The sequence below is a fragment of the Parasteatoda tepidariorum genome, chromosome 1 (genome assembly GCF_982258835.1).
Source record: "Parasteatoda tepidariorum strain Cologne lab strain chromosome 1, Ptep-v5.0, whole genome shotgun sequence".
Taxonomy (NCBI): Eukaryota; Metazoa; Arthropoda; class Arachnida; order Araneae; family Theridiidae; genus Parasteatoda; species Parasteatoda tepidariorum.
In genome coordinates, this window is record NC_141755.1 from 55,986,511 (window position 1) to 56,002,133 (window position 15,623).

Sequence of the window (15,623 nt, forward strand, 5' to 3'; positions counted from 1 at the left end):
TACCATACTTTTGTGTCGATTTTTTTAATATAATTTTTAATTTTCACAAATTATGTCTAAATTTTCACAAAACAGGTATCTCTCATAAAAACGTAGACAAAGTCCTGTCTAATGATCAGATTTTCGCGTTCTAGGACTCAATTTCAATGGCTAGAGAGGGTGACCTCAAATATATTAAGTTATGAAATCAAGCACGAAAATGTACTTTTTCTGAAAATATATACCTTTTTTTCCAACGGATTAGGATTTCTGACCCCCCAAAATATAGGGGGTGGACCTATATTTTGGTCACGATTGGGGAACTATGGTTCCAATAGTTTAGTCAGGAAAGCGTTTCAAAAATTTGACCCGCTATTGTTAAATTGACCTCTTGCCTATATTTGTAATATCTCGAGAAATTTGTAAGTGAATCAAAAGTTTTTTGGCATAGAATTATAAAATTGTTCTTTCAAAGACAATTCCATGCAAAAAATAACTTTTAGAAAATACTTATTTTTTATTATTTCATTTATTTTTATTATTTTTTTGCAAACTGTGTGTCTCACATTTTGTGAGAATTATTCTCATCTCCAAAAATAAATAATAACTATCGGTTTCATTTTTTCTGTTTCTCTCCATTTCACAAAAAGATTCCTTTTCAATACCAAAAAACTGGTAAGAATCTGGGAAAAATTGCTAACAAATCTTTCTAATACTACACAATTCTAATGCAATTTATATGAAGCCTTTGATGAATAGAAAGAGCAAATAACTCATCTCACGGTTGACGAAATACAATCAGATTCAGCAATTTTTAAGATTTTCATTCATTACTCTGAAATTTTTTTATATTGGGTTTTATTTTTGCTCGATATGAAGTATTGTTTGCCTTAAATCAAAAATCTAATTTAAATGGAAACATTGCAGCATAACTGAAATTGAGAATTTCTTGCAAAATGCAGCAGAGTTGCACGAGAGGCAAAAATCCTTCCCACTGAATCCAGCGCATTATATGTACATGCAGACCCACAAGTATTACATCCAACATGTAAAATGAATGGAGTTTCCATATGCTATGCACATAAAATGGGGTTAAATAAATTGTGAAAACCTTGAATAGAACAATGTCTTTTTGCATAATTTGTGGCAAAAATCAATGTGGTAAAGAAAAAGTCTCATTTTGAAAAAGGGAAAATTAAACAGTAAAAAAAAGCACGTTTAAGGTCCTTTAAAAAATGAAAATAAGCACTTTTAAGAACTTTATATAAACGCTACCCACCCTGTAAAAAGATACAATGATCCTTCATAATTAGGAACTTATTAAATTTTTTCTTCTTTCTTAAGACAACAGCAGAACTTATTATTTGACTGAAGAAGTTGCTTGGTTGTAATTTTTGAGCAAGTTAAAATTTATACTTCAGTTTGAAAGTATTTTGTAAAAAAAAAAAAAAAGAAAGAAAAGAAACTATTTTAATTGATAGAAACCCTTTGATTGTTAAAAATCAGCTGATTTTAAAAGATGCTGTAATGGTTGATATACTAGCATGCCAAATAAGTAAATATCTTAGAGACAATAAGTGTAAAACACCAATTACAAAAAATAAACTTATTTCCCTTAACATCTTTAGAATAGAAAAAATTTCAAATCCAAAAAAGATTTTACAGCCAATCGATTGTACAAATACAGCACAAGGAAGGGAAATAAATTGTGTACCTTATTAAAAAGTGGAAAAAATCAAAACACAAAGTTGCAAAACATCTTTCCACAGTTTTAATTGCCTTCCGCACTTCTCTTATTAAGAAAAATGAAGCAACGGAAATATAGCCTTCTTCAAATAAGCTAAATAAAAATTAGACCATTATTTCTCATTAATCTAGTCAATTTAATAATTTTTCCTTATTGTATAAAATTAAGTGTTAAATCAAACACTTAAAAAAGAACTGGAAGAAGAACATTGTAACAAAGAATAATTGGGTGTAAGTAGATTAGTTATTTAAATAAGTAGTTAGTTTTGCTATTTTTTTAAAACAAAAAAAAAACTAACTAAACAACAGGGGAAAAGATTATTTATTTCGAAAAAGAATTGTAACTGATGAAATGGATTAGTTGCCAGAGTTACCTTTTATTAAAAGAAATACATACAAAATAAAAATAATAAAAATACAATATATGAAAAAAACTATTCAAACAATACACATATTCTTAAATTTTACTGAAATTAATAATATACAAATCAACAATCTTAGGAATTAGCTAATTAAACTAAAAATGAAATTAAGTAAGAGTCAAAATATTTGCAACTATTAATATAATTTTTATTTTAATATTTATGTATTTATATCATTTTTACCTGAAAACCCTTTTTGTAAATTTTTTGCAGTTTTCTTAGAATAATTAAGTTTTTATAGTGTTAAAATTATTAGGTTATTTAAGAATGAATAATTATATGTAAATAAAAAAATATTCAGTGAAGTCTAATTACAGTTCTCATTTTCCCCTCCCAATCTAAATTTATTTTCCACCTCATTTTCGTAATATAACGATAGGATGAAATAACGTGTTAAAGTTTGTTACATTAATTACAAGGTTATTGCTACAGAATAACATATGATTGATAAAATTGGAATGTTTTGATATTACATTATTGCGCTCCACAAATTTCAAATAGCGCCTTGGATTCAAGTGAAAACTTTGATTTAAGCATTTTTACAATTGTTTACAACACATGGCCAAATAATTTTTTTAATTTTAATGGTTTAATAAGATATTATTACGATCTGCTAACTTCCAATCCAGCATTAGATTATTAACTTTTTCAACTCGCTCGATCTTTGACTATTCAATTACAACAAAATGGGTGCTTTAATTTTTAGTGGTAGCAATAATTTCATATGTGATTAGAAAAAATAAATGTTCCCTCAGCTCTAGTTGTCACAATAGTTGTAGAAAAATTTTGAATTTAACTTTCACGATTAAAAAAATTTTTAGTTTATATAACAGCAGAAAAATAATAATAATAATAAAAAAATAAATAAAAAAGTTACGTCTCTGTTAAAAACCAAACCAAAATTAAATGCAATGCCATTAAAAAGTAAATCAACCTGTGCGTTCTATACCTAAACAATCACTTACCTTTTTACTTGCCGAGGCCAGGTGCCATCATCATTTTGTTCTTCAATTATTAGAACCTAAAAGGATTAACACTGATTAATAAATTTTTATGGTACCCAGAAACTAAGTGGCTAAAAAAATTTTTTTTATCACTTTAGTTAATTGCTTAGTTGATATACCACTTTTAGTTGATTATGATGATTTAGTTGGTCATTTAAATGTTTCATTTGAAAAACTGATGTATAGTATAAAACATACACCATTGCTTTTATTCCTTAAATTATTGATTGAAACAAGTATCTTGAAACAAATTATAAATAAGTTTTTGTTGTTTAAAAAATGAATGATTTGTCACTCAGAAATGGATTTTTTTTTTTATCTGGAAAATTTTATTACAATTTATAATATTTGTATACAAGTTCCAACTTAGATTTCTAATATACTCTAATTAGAAATCTAAAGTATAGAAAAGGACAGAGAACTTAAAATTACTATAAACCAAACTCAGGTGTGTGATAATAAATATAGAATAGATAAAAATGAATAAATATGAAATAGACATAAAAATGAAATAGATCAATTTTTTAAAGACAGTAATTTTAATTTTGTTAATTACCTGACCACTATACAATCCAGCATCCTGAACTGTACTGTCTTTATTACTAAGATGCTCGTAAGTATTGTGACTATATCGATTCCATAACCTTGTTTCTTTATCATCAGGGATGTTAAATAATGTTCGCATCTCTTTTTCAATAAAGCCTAGAAAAACAATTACATAAAATACAATGAAAAATGTTGCACAAGCAACTCTCACAATGATCAGGGATGATTTTGACACAAAGTAAAAATTGAAACCCTGAAAATTGCAAACTTGAACAAACAATTGAACAATGTGCAAAAACTTGAAAACAAGATATAAATTTATATACTAATCATATTTGATATATATTTTGAACTAAGATCTAATATCACCAAGGGTCTGTCTAGGTTTTTCTGAGAGGTACCTATTTTGTAAAAATCTAGACATAATTCGCGAAAATTAAAAATTTTATTAAAAAATCAACACAAAAATATGGATTTATTGTTTCTTGTGGGATACAAAAATGAAATTTTAAAAAAAAGTATTTTGTAAAACTACCGTTTTTCCTAAAGTTGAATTTGTGAAGGTAACGCTAAACAGTAGTAAATTTGGCCAGGACAGACCCCTGATCACTCTTTTATAATAACTAATTTAAGAAAAAACTTAGATCTTACAAGAATTGCAACATTGGAGTTAAAAATTGTGTGAAAATGAATCACGATATTGGATTTTAAGAACACAGAAATACAAGCCACAATATTGGGTTTAAAAATTGTGTTAATAAGAATGGCTAAATTCTATTTAAGAACGTGAAAATACAAAGAGCAATATTGGATTTTTGACTCATGTAAATAGAAATTGTGATGCACCATTTTTGGATACCGTGTATACGAATAGCGACATTGGATTTAAAACTTGGGCGAATAAGAATTGTGATATTGATTTAAAAAATTTGCAAATACAAATGGGTATTGGATATATGAATCATGTGACTATGAATCGCATTGAATCATATTTAAATCATGAGAATACAATTCAGAATGAGTAACTTTTAAAACAAGTACAGTAGGACCTCGATTAACCGAGGCAATAACGAAGTCAAAAATTTTTTTTCTCCTCTCCAAAATGAGCTTGGAAGAAATTATACACATATTAGATCGTTGTCCGTGTTACAGGGACTTATTCCCCACAAAAGCACTCAACTTCCATGAAATATTACACCCTGAGAAGACAACATCCATGAATGCTTTGTTAACAGTGGTCATGCGACTTGTAAGTTTAGTCATGTAAATTTTAAAAATACAATATTTTCTTGAGATTTGTGTTATTTTTGAAAATGCGTCTTTTGATATTTAACTAAGTATAGTAAAAAAAAATTCCATTTTACTTTTTAAAATTTACTACTAGAGTTGATTTCCTTTTTAAGTCTTTTTTAGCTGTGAAACATAAGTTCATCTATGCTTATTTTTATCATTTAAAAAACGTTATATTGTTTATTACTTTAAAAGTAGTTAAATTCGCAAGCACGGAAGGTTTCTATACATGGTTCCTATTAACCGAGATTTCCGATATCCGAGGTACTAGCGGACCCAATTAGCTCGGATAATCGAGGTCTTACTGTAAATAAGAAAACCAATGCTTGATATTATAATCGCGTGAATATGAATTGCGATATTAGCAGATTATGGCTTAGTTTCAAATATCAAAAGCAATGAAAATTCAACAAACCAAAAAAATAATAATAATAAAAATAAATCAAAATTGAGCAAGAGTCACAAATACGAACTCATCTCATTAATATGATTTAGCGAAGGTTTCAATATTTAAATTGTTGTAGAACTTACATCTTACTTGAAATTTTAGATTGTGGTGAAAATTATGTCAGATTATAAGTTTTGATTCACAGAATTTTGTAAATCAAGTTCCTAGATCTGGAGGGATGATACAAAACCCCGGAATACAATCAGCCCTGAATGATACTTTTACAATACACTTTTCTGGATAAAACCTACTTAATGTAACCTTAGTTTCTAAGAGCTTTTGCTTAAACATTGCCAAGAATCAAAATATGGGTCCCCACTGGACCATAATTCGTGAATCTCGATAATGTAAAAGACTAGAGAGGTTGTTACGAATCAATCTTTTTTCAATATTTTATCCAGATAGGCCCTATATTGAATTGCTTAGTCTCTCACTAATTTACAGCCCATATTAAGTTTATATACATTTATCTGATTATGCCTACATTAATGGCACATTATAATAACATTAAATAGCATAATTAAATGGCACATTATAATACCAGGTGAAAAAGGCTGGAAAAATTGTCAATGACTAAGGAGAAAAAAAAACAACAAGCAAACAGTGTGAAATTATGATGGAACTTTCCCAAATCCCAAATTGCAATAAAAAGTGGTAACTCAAAATAGAAATTTGAACATCACATTAAAAATTTCAGAATACATTCAAAATATCAGAATTGAAAGGAGTAAAAAAAAAAACAACAAAACTATTATTAAAAGATGTAAAAGTATGATGTAATAGTCATGAATGAAATTCTTCTGACAAGTGACCATTGTCATGTCATAACATGTCGTATTAAATACATCAGAATTTGAAAACTATAGGAAAACAACAACAAAAATTTATTAGATAACAATGGATTTATAAAAAGATCTATATAAAAGATATTATTACAAAACTATAGGTTTTCATTCAATTAAGAAATTTTAACAAACATAATTTCTATTTTTTTTACATTAAATTTTTTCTCACAAAAATGGTCCCAAAAAATAAATCTCTGACTCCTGCTTTATCGAGAAAAATACAGATTTTATAGGTGACCAAACTATGCTTCCCTTATTTTTTCAAGGTACCCTAATACCTTTGGAGACAAAATTTTGAAATTTTTAATTTAGAGTCATATGGGTAATATACACTAAAACATGATATAAATGTCAAAAAAAGATGGAAATTTTTTTTCCCCAGAAGATATGAGGGGAAAAACTGGTCAAAAAAAGATTTAAAAAAAAAAAAATCCCATAACTTAGTAAGAACTTACTTATTTTTTTTGGTATTCTTGCTTTGTGACACTTACAAAGTCTCAACTTAGAAAATAGACTACACATTTGACATAATATTAATATTTAGATAATTCACAGCAAATATCAAAATTTATTTGGCATAAACAGGCCAAAAATTGCAATCAGTGATTTTAATTTTAGCTGTAAAATATAAAATAATTAAAGCAACTAGTCCCAAGACTTAAGTTAGAGAAAACATTCATGGAAACTCATACAAGTTATTCAAATTAAAAATTTTTTAGATATCGCAATTAAAATTAAGGAAAACAATCCAAAAATTTGTTTCAGGTAAAATGACAAAAAGGCACAATTATCAGTGTAATAACCAAAATAAATGACTTTCTAAATTATCCTAGCTACCATTCAATTTAATTTGAGAGACAAAACTCACTTTTTGAAAGAGAAAAAGTTTTTAGTTTTATTTTATATGAAAAATAGAAAAATGATATTTTAGTCAAAATCTGCTTAAAAAAGGTAGTTTGGTACTTTAAAGCAGGTTTATGACAATGGGAGGTATAAAATAAAAATATAATTTATTTGTACTCATTTTACAAATATTTAGATAGTGAAAAACTATAATATCAATCAGCACAGAAAAAATATAAATATTTCAGAAAATCAGGAAAAAATTAAGAAATGTAAAGAAGAGGATCAAATATGGCTGCACTGCTAAACCATATTTAAAGTAATGCACATACAATGCTGAAACAAAAATACTCACTAGAATATTAGAGCTAAAAAGTCAACTAAAATAAAATACAAAGGAGAGAAGGACGGGCAAACAAATAAGAAATATTGTCTGTGACAATGTCCATGCCATTTTAAGGTCTTATGCGCCCAAGATATTAAGACAGTATTACTTATCAAAATGTATTTAAACATATGAATATAAATACCTATGGTATCAGATTTACTAAATTTCTTCGATATTATATGTTCTAGATCACTGTTTGAACAAAGCTTGAACTCCAGCAAATATACTTCAACCTTTAAAAAAAAAAGTGAAATCAGTTATTTAAAAATTTACAGAGCATTTTAATTTATTTTCATTGTTTCAAAATTTATTGGAAATATATTGCTGTGTTAATACATGGTTCACACTCAAAAAGAAGTAATTTATTCCCTTGTAGGTTTACTTAAATTTCCATTTTTTTTTTAAATTAAAAAAAAAAATGAATTTTTCAAATATGAAGTGAATATAATAAAATTATAAATATATATAAATAATGAGTGTATAATCGAACTTAATAAAGTCAGCTTTTATTCAATCATCATAAGAACATTTTTGAAAAAAAGAAAAGCAATAATTAAAACAAATAAGAAATTAACTATGCGGATTAGAAGCATCAATAAGATGGTAAAACTTAATTGAGTAACAATTTAAAAAGAAAATAATTTTAAACCCCTAATAGCAAATCATTCTAAAAATAAGAGACATAGACTTAGTGTTGAAGAAAAACTTTATGAGAGACCATCAAACCTCTCCCAGCAATCGGTCAAACTTCTGCACCAAATGCAAAAAAGGTCAAATAAGGAAACAGGAAAAAATATCAAATATTAAAATAGGTCTATTATTCATAATTGGTAAGTTTTTACACATAACTATATAGGTAGGGATCATTTTTATTGACGCTACATTTTAACGATTTGGTGTTATGATGCCAACACAACTGGCATTTCCACACAAAGAAAATGACACTGACTAAAATTAAAATCATTTGCAAAAAATCGTGTACCTTCAATAACAATTTTGAAGTCAATGAAGGTAACCTCTAAGAATGACCAACCTCCATCAACCACTATTTTACTATGAAACAGAGAGTGGTCGCTCCCGAGAATTTTCACTGTATATATATATACACACACAAGAACAAAATGATTATTTTTTTAAAAAATATCAGCATACTTTGCAGTGCTTGACGAACATTCCATATTCAACAACTTTACGCACAATCGGTTGTTGACCTTCAACTATTCCATACCATTCTACCAGCTTTTCCCACGCTTCCTCAGGGACTAAAACGTAATCCAACTCATCAATAAGGTGATCTTTAATTTCTCCACTGCCATCATCTAGAAAGAAGTTGAGAACATTGTAACAGTGTACATATGTTAGAAAAACTATATGAGATTTCCTTATAAATAAGTATTAACATTTAAATTATATGTTAAAACAAAACTATGCAATAAAATTATCAATTACATTAAAACAAATTATTTTTAAAAAATTGGATAATTAATGCTAATTAAAATCAGTGCAGCTTTGTTATTAGTACAAATCTGCTTTTGATAAGATCTGGTTTAATTTCAATTGCAGGTAGGAGAAATTGTAAACAGAAAGCTGCAAGTGGTGATTATAGAAATGGATGATGATGTCATCAAAGTTGTGGTGATGTAATGACAGATTTGTTAGAGTTTCAGTTAGTCACGCATTATTTTCTATGAAATGTAAGTTATTAGAATTTTGTTTTAGGAATGAGTTTTTTGCAACATTAATTTGCTTTGCACGGGCGAAATGTTTAAATGGGTGTTATTGCATTTTGATTTTAACTTAATGTGAAGATAGGTATTTTCGTTGTGTTGATTTGAGTAATTTACGAGTAAAAAAAAGGTTTCAATGATACGAAGTGCATTATCAGAATTAGGAAGGAATATGTTAATTTGAAGATATATGAATGGAATTATAGCTTTCAGGTGAGATTTTATGCATTTATATTTTGAAGGATTTTCTAATTCTATTATATGATTTTATGCAGTGCGGCAATAGAAATTTTGCATGGGGAAATGATTTGATAAATACATCTGCAGTATTTTTTAAGGTCAAGTATTACTGCTCGGAATAAATTTTCCTGGTATATCCTACACTGATATTTCTTTTAAAGTTAGTGCTACATTTGGTATATTGAACACTAATATTTTTTAAGGTTAAAAGATATTGTTTAGTATACTATTAGCAGTGTGCATACAAGTAACAAAACTGACACTGTGCATACTAGGGGATAAGATTCAGAACAAGTCAGTGCTATTTTTAACTTGTAAAATGAACATATTTTTCTTTTTGCCAAAAACATGTGTAATACTGATAAAATTACAATTTAATAGAGCTGCAATACTCTGGGATGTCGCAAATTCGACACCAATCAAAATGTGTTCAAATTGGTTATCGATGGAAAAAAATCAACAAAAAGCAGTCATAAATCAGTAAACATTGATTTAAAAAGCTAACAAACAAATCAGTTCTTTAAAATTATTGGTATGTACAAAAATTCCGTATAAAAAAATATGCTTAAAATATCTAGATTTACTGAATTTAACATTGATATAATAAGCTATAACCATCTTTTGTAAAAAGTGTATAACAAATTCACTTTCTAATTTAACAACACACTAGAAAATGGGATACTTCAGTTCATACTTGCTTAACCCATTCCATACGTAAAATACTCATTTCCTGTGATTTTGCATCTGTCTAGGTTTTTCTGAGAGGTACCTTTTTAAAAAAATTTAGACATAATATTTGTGAAAATTAAAAATTATAATGAAGAATCATACCAAAAAAATGGATTTATCTTTTCTTACGAGACACAAAAATAAAATTTAAGAAAAAGTATTCCTAAACTTGAATTTGTGAAGGTACCACTAAACGGCAGTAAATTTCGCTTTAACAGCCCCTTACATATTCAATACATAGTATTGTATTTCAATAACAATTAATCATCATTCAAAAATGCGTTTTTGAAGAATAAGAATTAAGGATGTTTAGGCCCATAGTATAATTAAAACTCTATTCCTTGAAAGATTTAAAGATGCTAAGAATTCCAAAGAAGTAACATGTAATCAGGGGTCTGTTTAGAAGAAATTTGGGTCCGTTAACGGACCCTTCACAAAATATCTTTTCATAAAAACGGACCCTTCACAAAATATTTTAACTTAAAAACGGACCCTTCACAAAATATTTTAACTTAAAAACGGACCCTTCACAAAATGATTTTTCTTTTAATCGGACCCTTCACAAATTTGCTTATCTTCATTATTATTTTGTTAATCGACTAAACCCTTTCCAGGGCAGAAAACAAGAAAGATGGATGTAACGAATTAAGTTTTGTCTTCGGCAGACGATTCTTCCATTATTCGTCCGAAATGAATATTCTGCGTTCAGCAGTATAGGCTAAATACCAAATATTTGTATGTTGCATCTCTAATTTAGAAGCAGCAATTGTTGTTTATTTTTTAAAATTTAATTTTTTTAATTATAATTTTACAGTGTTGAGCATAATCTTGTATCGATTTACAATTTAAAAACTTCTTGAAAAAGTTTTTTTTTTGCAATAACGGACCCTATTTGCACGAATTCATAAAAGCGGACCCTGGTTGAAAGAATGCGAGTAATTTTTTCACAATTTCACGAAAAACGGACCTTTCACAAAATGTCTGGACAGACCCCTGGTAATTGGATAGGGAAAAATTAGCTCTGGAACTTAACCACAATAGAATTTGGGGTGAATGAGTAACACAACCAGCCAGGAACAAAAGTATTTGCAGGTTTTTCTTTGAGAATTGCTTACCTAATAGACATATTTTTCAAAAAAAATATTAGATAATTATATTAGTTTGATTGAGTACTATACTGAAAAAAATACACACTAAAAAAATAGCATTAGTCAACATACCACGTAAAAGAGGGGAGTTATCGATAGGACCAGGATGTGTAGCTTTATCTCCAACACTTGAGGTTTCCCAGTTATCATATCCAACATACTTTTTCCATTGCTTGAACCATTTATTGTCAATCAAACACCTGTTGAATAATGCATTTATATTATTAAAATGCTGTGCTAAATCAATAATTAAATAAGTATAAATAAAATGTTGAAAATGTTCACAAGACATTAGAACTGCGAAGTTAAAGATTTGAACAAGATTAAGTATAGTTTTATAGTAATTTTAAACTTCTATAATTGCCCGACAGTTTTCAGCAGGAAAAGGCTGTTTTCACAAATTTCTTTCAATGGATCAAATCAAATCCCAACGTCCAAAGACTATTAATTTTTATTGTCTTGAGATCTGTAACTATGCAGTCTAAACATACATGTTGTGTCTTTTCATCCAGATACTTTCTACTTCCTCCCTCTACACTTTCAAAGGAAGCCTTTTTAAAGGAGATTGAGTTATCACATCTTAAAATATGTCTAGGTCTAGGCCAGTAATACTTTAATATTGGATTTAAGGTAATTTTGACAGATTTCATAATTAAACAAGAATTTGCATCTATCATTTTCTCTAAATTAGCATATTTTTCAAAGTACTTTCCGTATAAATATTAAGTCAGTTTTCATTCAATTTTGTTAACGGCAAACATTCACTACTTTGCAATATAACAGGTCTAATAAAAATTCTATTGATAGCAATTTTAGCATTAGACCAAAAATAGTTTCATTTTAGAAAATTATTTCAAAATGAAAATAACAACTGAAAATAATATTAAACAAGGTGGGAGCAACTGCTGAACTAAAGCTTAAGTTTTTATTTTAAAAAAACAAAAAAAACAATCAGGTGTTTTAAAAAAAGGGCAATCTGAGCACTTACAAACTAAAAGTTTGAATTTGAGTTCAATTTTAAAATTCAACCTGCTACATTATTTATTGAACACATTAGTCACAGGAAAATGGATTTAACTTTAATATTCTATAGATAAGGAACACACTTTAAATTATTTATTATACTCATAATATTAAAAAAAAAAATGGCAAACAATAGTGAGTAACGATAATTTTTTTGTGTTGGCAGTAAAGGTGAGGTTAAACAAACTTTTTTCAAACTCAAAATAATAAAGTTAAAAAATCTAAACATTTTCGAAGAAACAAAAAACATTAAACAATGAAAAAAATACAATAAAAGAGAATAAGAACAATAAACAGAATAAGACGAAAACTAAACAAGTATGGGATCAATAGAAAATCTTCTGGAAATTTTAAAAGATTTTTTTCCATACTATTTTATTTAATTTAGAAATGGGAGCCAGGTATGCATGCAATAAAATAATGCTAATTTTTCTAACGTGTACATTTGCAGTTGGAGATTGTTACAAACTGTTGAAACTTAAAATGTATTAAATTTTTGAATAAAAAGGAAAGAAAAAATACCAATTGATCAATTCCATGGTGTCAAATGTAAAAAATAAACAGAAATTTCTGGAAAAAAAACTCCCTCATAAAATATAGGTTAAATTTAAAGTCATCAAAATTTTAAATCAAAATATTTAGCATATCATAACCTATCAATAAACAATTTGTTTTACAAAAACTGATAAGTTCTAATTAAATGGATTAAATTGTTGATGTCGGACGTAAATCGCACAATATTTCTCTAAATCTAAAATTTGAAAAGTCTTAGGATAAAAAAAAATTAACAAATGACTCTATAGAATTTTAGAAGGAAGAAAAAAAAACAATTTTTAACAATCAAGTAAAAAATATTTATTATTTTCAAAATCAAATTAAACTACAAATTTGATTAAGAAACTTATTTTAAACAGAAAAAATAATTTTATTATGTTAAATCTTAATACTACAGTACAATTAATGGCAAGGCAGTTTAAAACCAATAGCTTTTTACATGCACCGTGGCAGAATCGCAGCAACATGGCAACATTGTCGCATAACGTTATAGAGTTCGTGGAGAAAAATTTTTGTTTTGAAAAGTAAAAAAATTTAGTTTTCTTTTCTGCAAAAGTAATATTTGAACCGAACATTTAGATAATGACTTTTTGGCATGCTTAATTTACGCCGATAGCATCATAAATCAATGTAATGTTTCAATCGTATTTTGGGCAGTTATTGATTTTCATGTGGCTTTTAAATATCTCGATATATTTCAAACAATATGTTAAATTCAAATTGTGCATTTGAGTATATATTTTTTAAAGCAATGATTCTATCTAATTTTTGGCATGATTTCTCAATAGTAATAAATCCGATATTTTTTATATGATATTTCAATTATTTATTATACATTTGAGTAACCCCTTTTTGAAGAGTTTAATTCGCCTGATTTTGTTGTATTATTTTTTTATTGTGATGATTATTTACAAAATGCTAAGGAAATAAACTGTGCCTTACCCCAACATAATGCGAGAATATCACCTATAATAAAAAATTATTATAGTATAGGACGGACCCAAATTTCTTCTAAACAGACCCCTGGTTTGTTATTATTAAAAGTATCTTGTAGAAAGATATTAGTGCTAGACAGTTTCGTAGCAGATAGCACGAAAAAATTCTGCCACAAGGCATAGATATTGAGCAAAAATTTTTTTACAACAAGACATAGTGGTACAACATTGTTAACACACCAAAAATTCATAATAAAATAAAATTTCTGACATAGACACTATTTATATTACAATAACATTATTCCAGAAATAAATTGAGAACCAAAAAAAAAGTAAATAATGTGAAAAACAAAGTGAGTTACTGACTTCATAAATGGTACAGTAATTTTTCAAAGACATTGGCAATTTTCCTTCAAATATCCAAACTTTCTGCTTTCAACAGGGTAAATTAAATTTCCAGCTAATTTTATTTACACGATTTTGTAAGAGAGCAAATAATAGAAAAAAATTCATTGCAATAATGGGAAATTAACAAACAATGAAGGAACAGGCTGCTTTTCTTTTGTCACTTTGAGCAAGTGAATTATAAGTTTTTTCTAGGTGGGAATAGGTTATAAATAAGAATTAAAGAGATATATTTGTAAACATTAACTACAAATTTGTTTTAAACTTGAGAACATAGTTGAACTTCATGTAAATTTTATTCTAATATACATTAAGTACAAAAATACATATTAATATACTTTATCAATATGCGAAAATGGATGAATCAAGATAATCAAGGTAGTACACAAGACTCCAACCCCAAAAAAATATTATTGATAAGAGACAAAATCTAATTTGAATCAGGCTTCATAAGAATTGACAAATATTAAGTATATTTATAACGCCATAAATAACTTAAACGAATATTTCAATTAAATTCAACAGAAAAACAAGATTTCATAATCGCCTAATTTGATTATTAAAATTATGGCGGAGGAGGATCTCTTTATCTTCGTATACATTAATAAAATATAATTAATTATGCAGTACCCCAATGTACTTTTGATACCTTAGAAGGATTCAGAAATCTGTAAAAGAAATCAGCTACAATAACCAATGTTGTTGTTAGAAAAGCTTACAACACTTGTTTATCGAATGAGTGACAGAGTGTCATTACTTTCCGAAAGCTGTTAGGGTTATAATGGAATCCCTCATAAATATAAATAAAAGCACCAACAAAAATATGTCTAGTTTTATTAGTGTAAATGATTTTTAAAAAATTTAATTCATAAAATGTATTAAATTTCAGCATATTATGTAAATTCGAATGATCATCAGTGAGCATGTCACAGACACAAAAACATACTTAAAGTCTTACCAATTATCTTGTCTGACTAAAAGTTTTCTTAAAATCTGAGATATTTCATTTTTTTGAGCCTCTAATTTAGGAATATTTGACGTACCTTCCGCCATTTTGCCGTTAAAAAGAAAGAGAAACTACAGTTATGGCTGCAGATAAATGACATTACATTTTTGATAATGCTAATGATGCTAAAAAAAAGAGAAAAACAAAAAAATTAAATGCGCATGCGCTATCTAATATTAATTAAAAAAAACTAACTTATTTAAGTATAATCTATTCAAGAAATTAAAAAATTTTGCTTTTGAACTAAAGTATGAAAGGCTGTAAAAAAAAAAAAAAAGATAAATGCTATTTCGTACAGTTTTAGTACGAAAAATTAAATTTTTTATGAAATTAGTAGTTTTATT

At 27.2% G+C, this 15,623-nt stretch overlaps 1 protein-coding gene across 4 annotated transcripts in view; it reads right to left on the reverse strand.

The window, feature by feature from the left end:
- The window catches only part of LOC107448230 (ubiquitin carboxyl-terminal hydrolase 4), a 44,480-nt gene extending 28,894 nt beyond the window's left edge, over positions 1-15,586 (reverse strand). For 2 of the 4 annotated variants that reach the window (XR_015433958.1, XM_087164716.1), the window contains exons 1-7: positions 15,232-15,586; positions 11,428-11,555; positions 8,664-8,830; positions 7,654-7,744; positions 3,708-3,853; positions 3,113-3,168; positions 1,694-1,819 (exon numbers count right to left, since the gene is read on the reverse strand). Coding sequence is in view for 2 of the 4 variants with exons in the window: in XM_087164716.1 (XP_087020842.1) it covers positions 1,694-1,819; positions 3,113-3,168; positions 3,708-3,853; positions 7,654-7,744; positions 8,664-8,830; positions 11,428-11,555; positions 15,232-15,326 (809 nt within the window). In the remaining 2 variants the exon portion in view is untranslated. The remainder of the gene's footprint in view (positions 1-1,693; positions 1,820-3,112; positions 3,169-3,707; positions 3,854-7,653; positions 7,745-8,663; positions 8,831-11,427; positions 11,556-15,231) is intronic. The other 2 variants (XR_015433966.1, XM_087164722.1) reach the window with 1 other exon arrangement.
- Between the last annotated feature and the right edge of the window lie 37 nt (positions 15,587-15,623).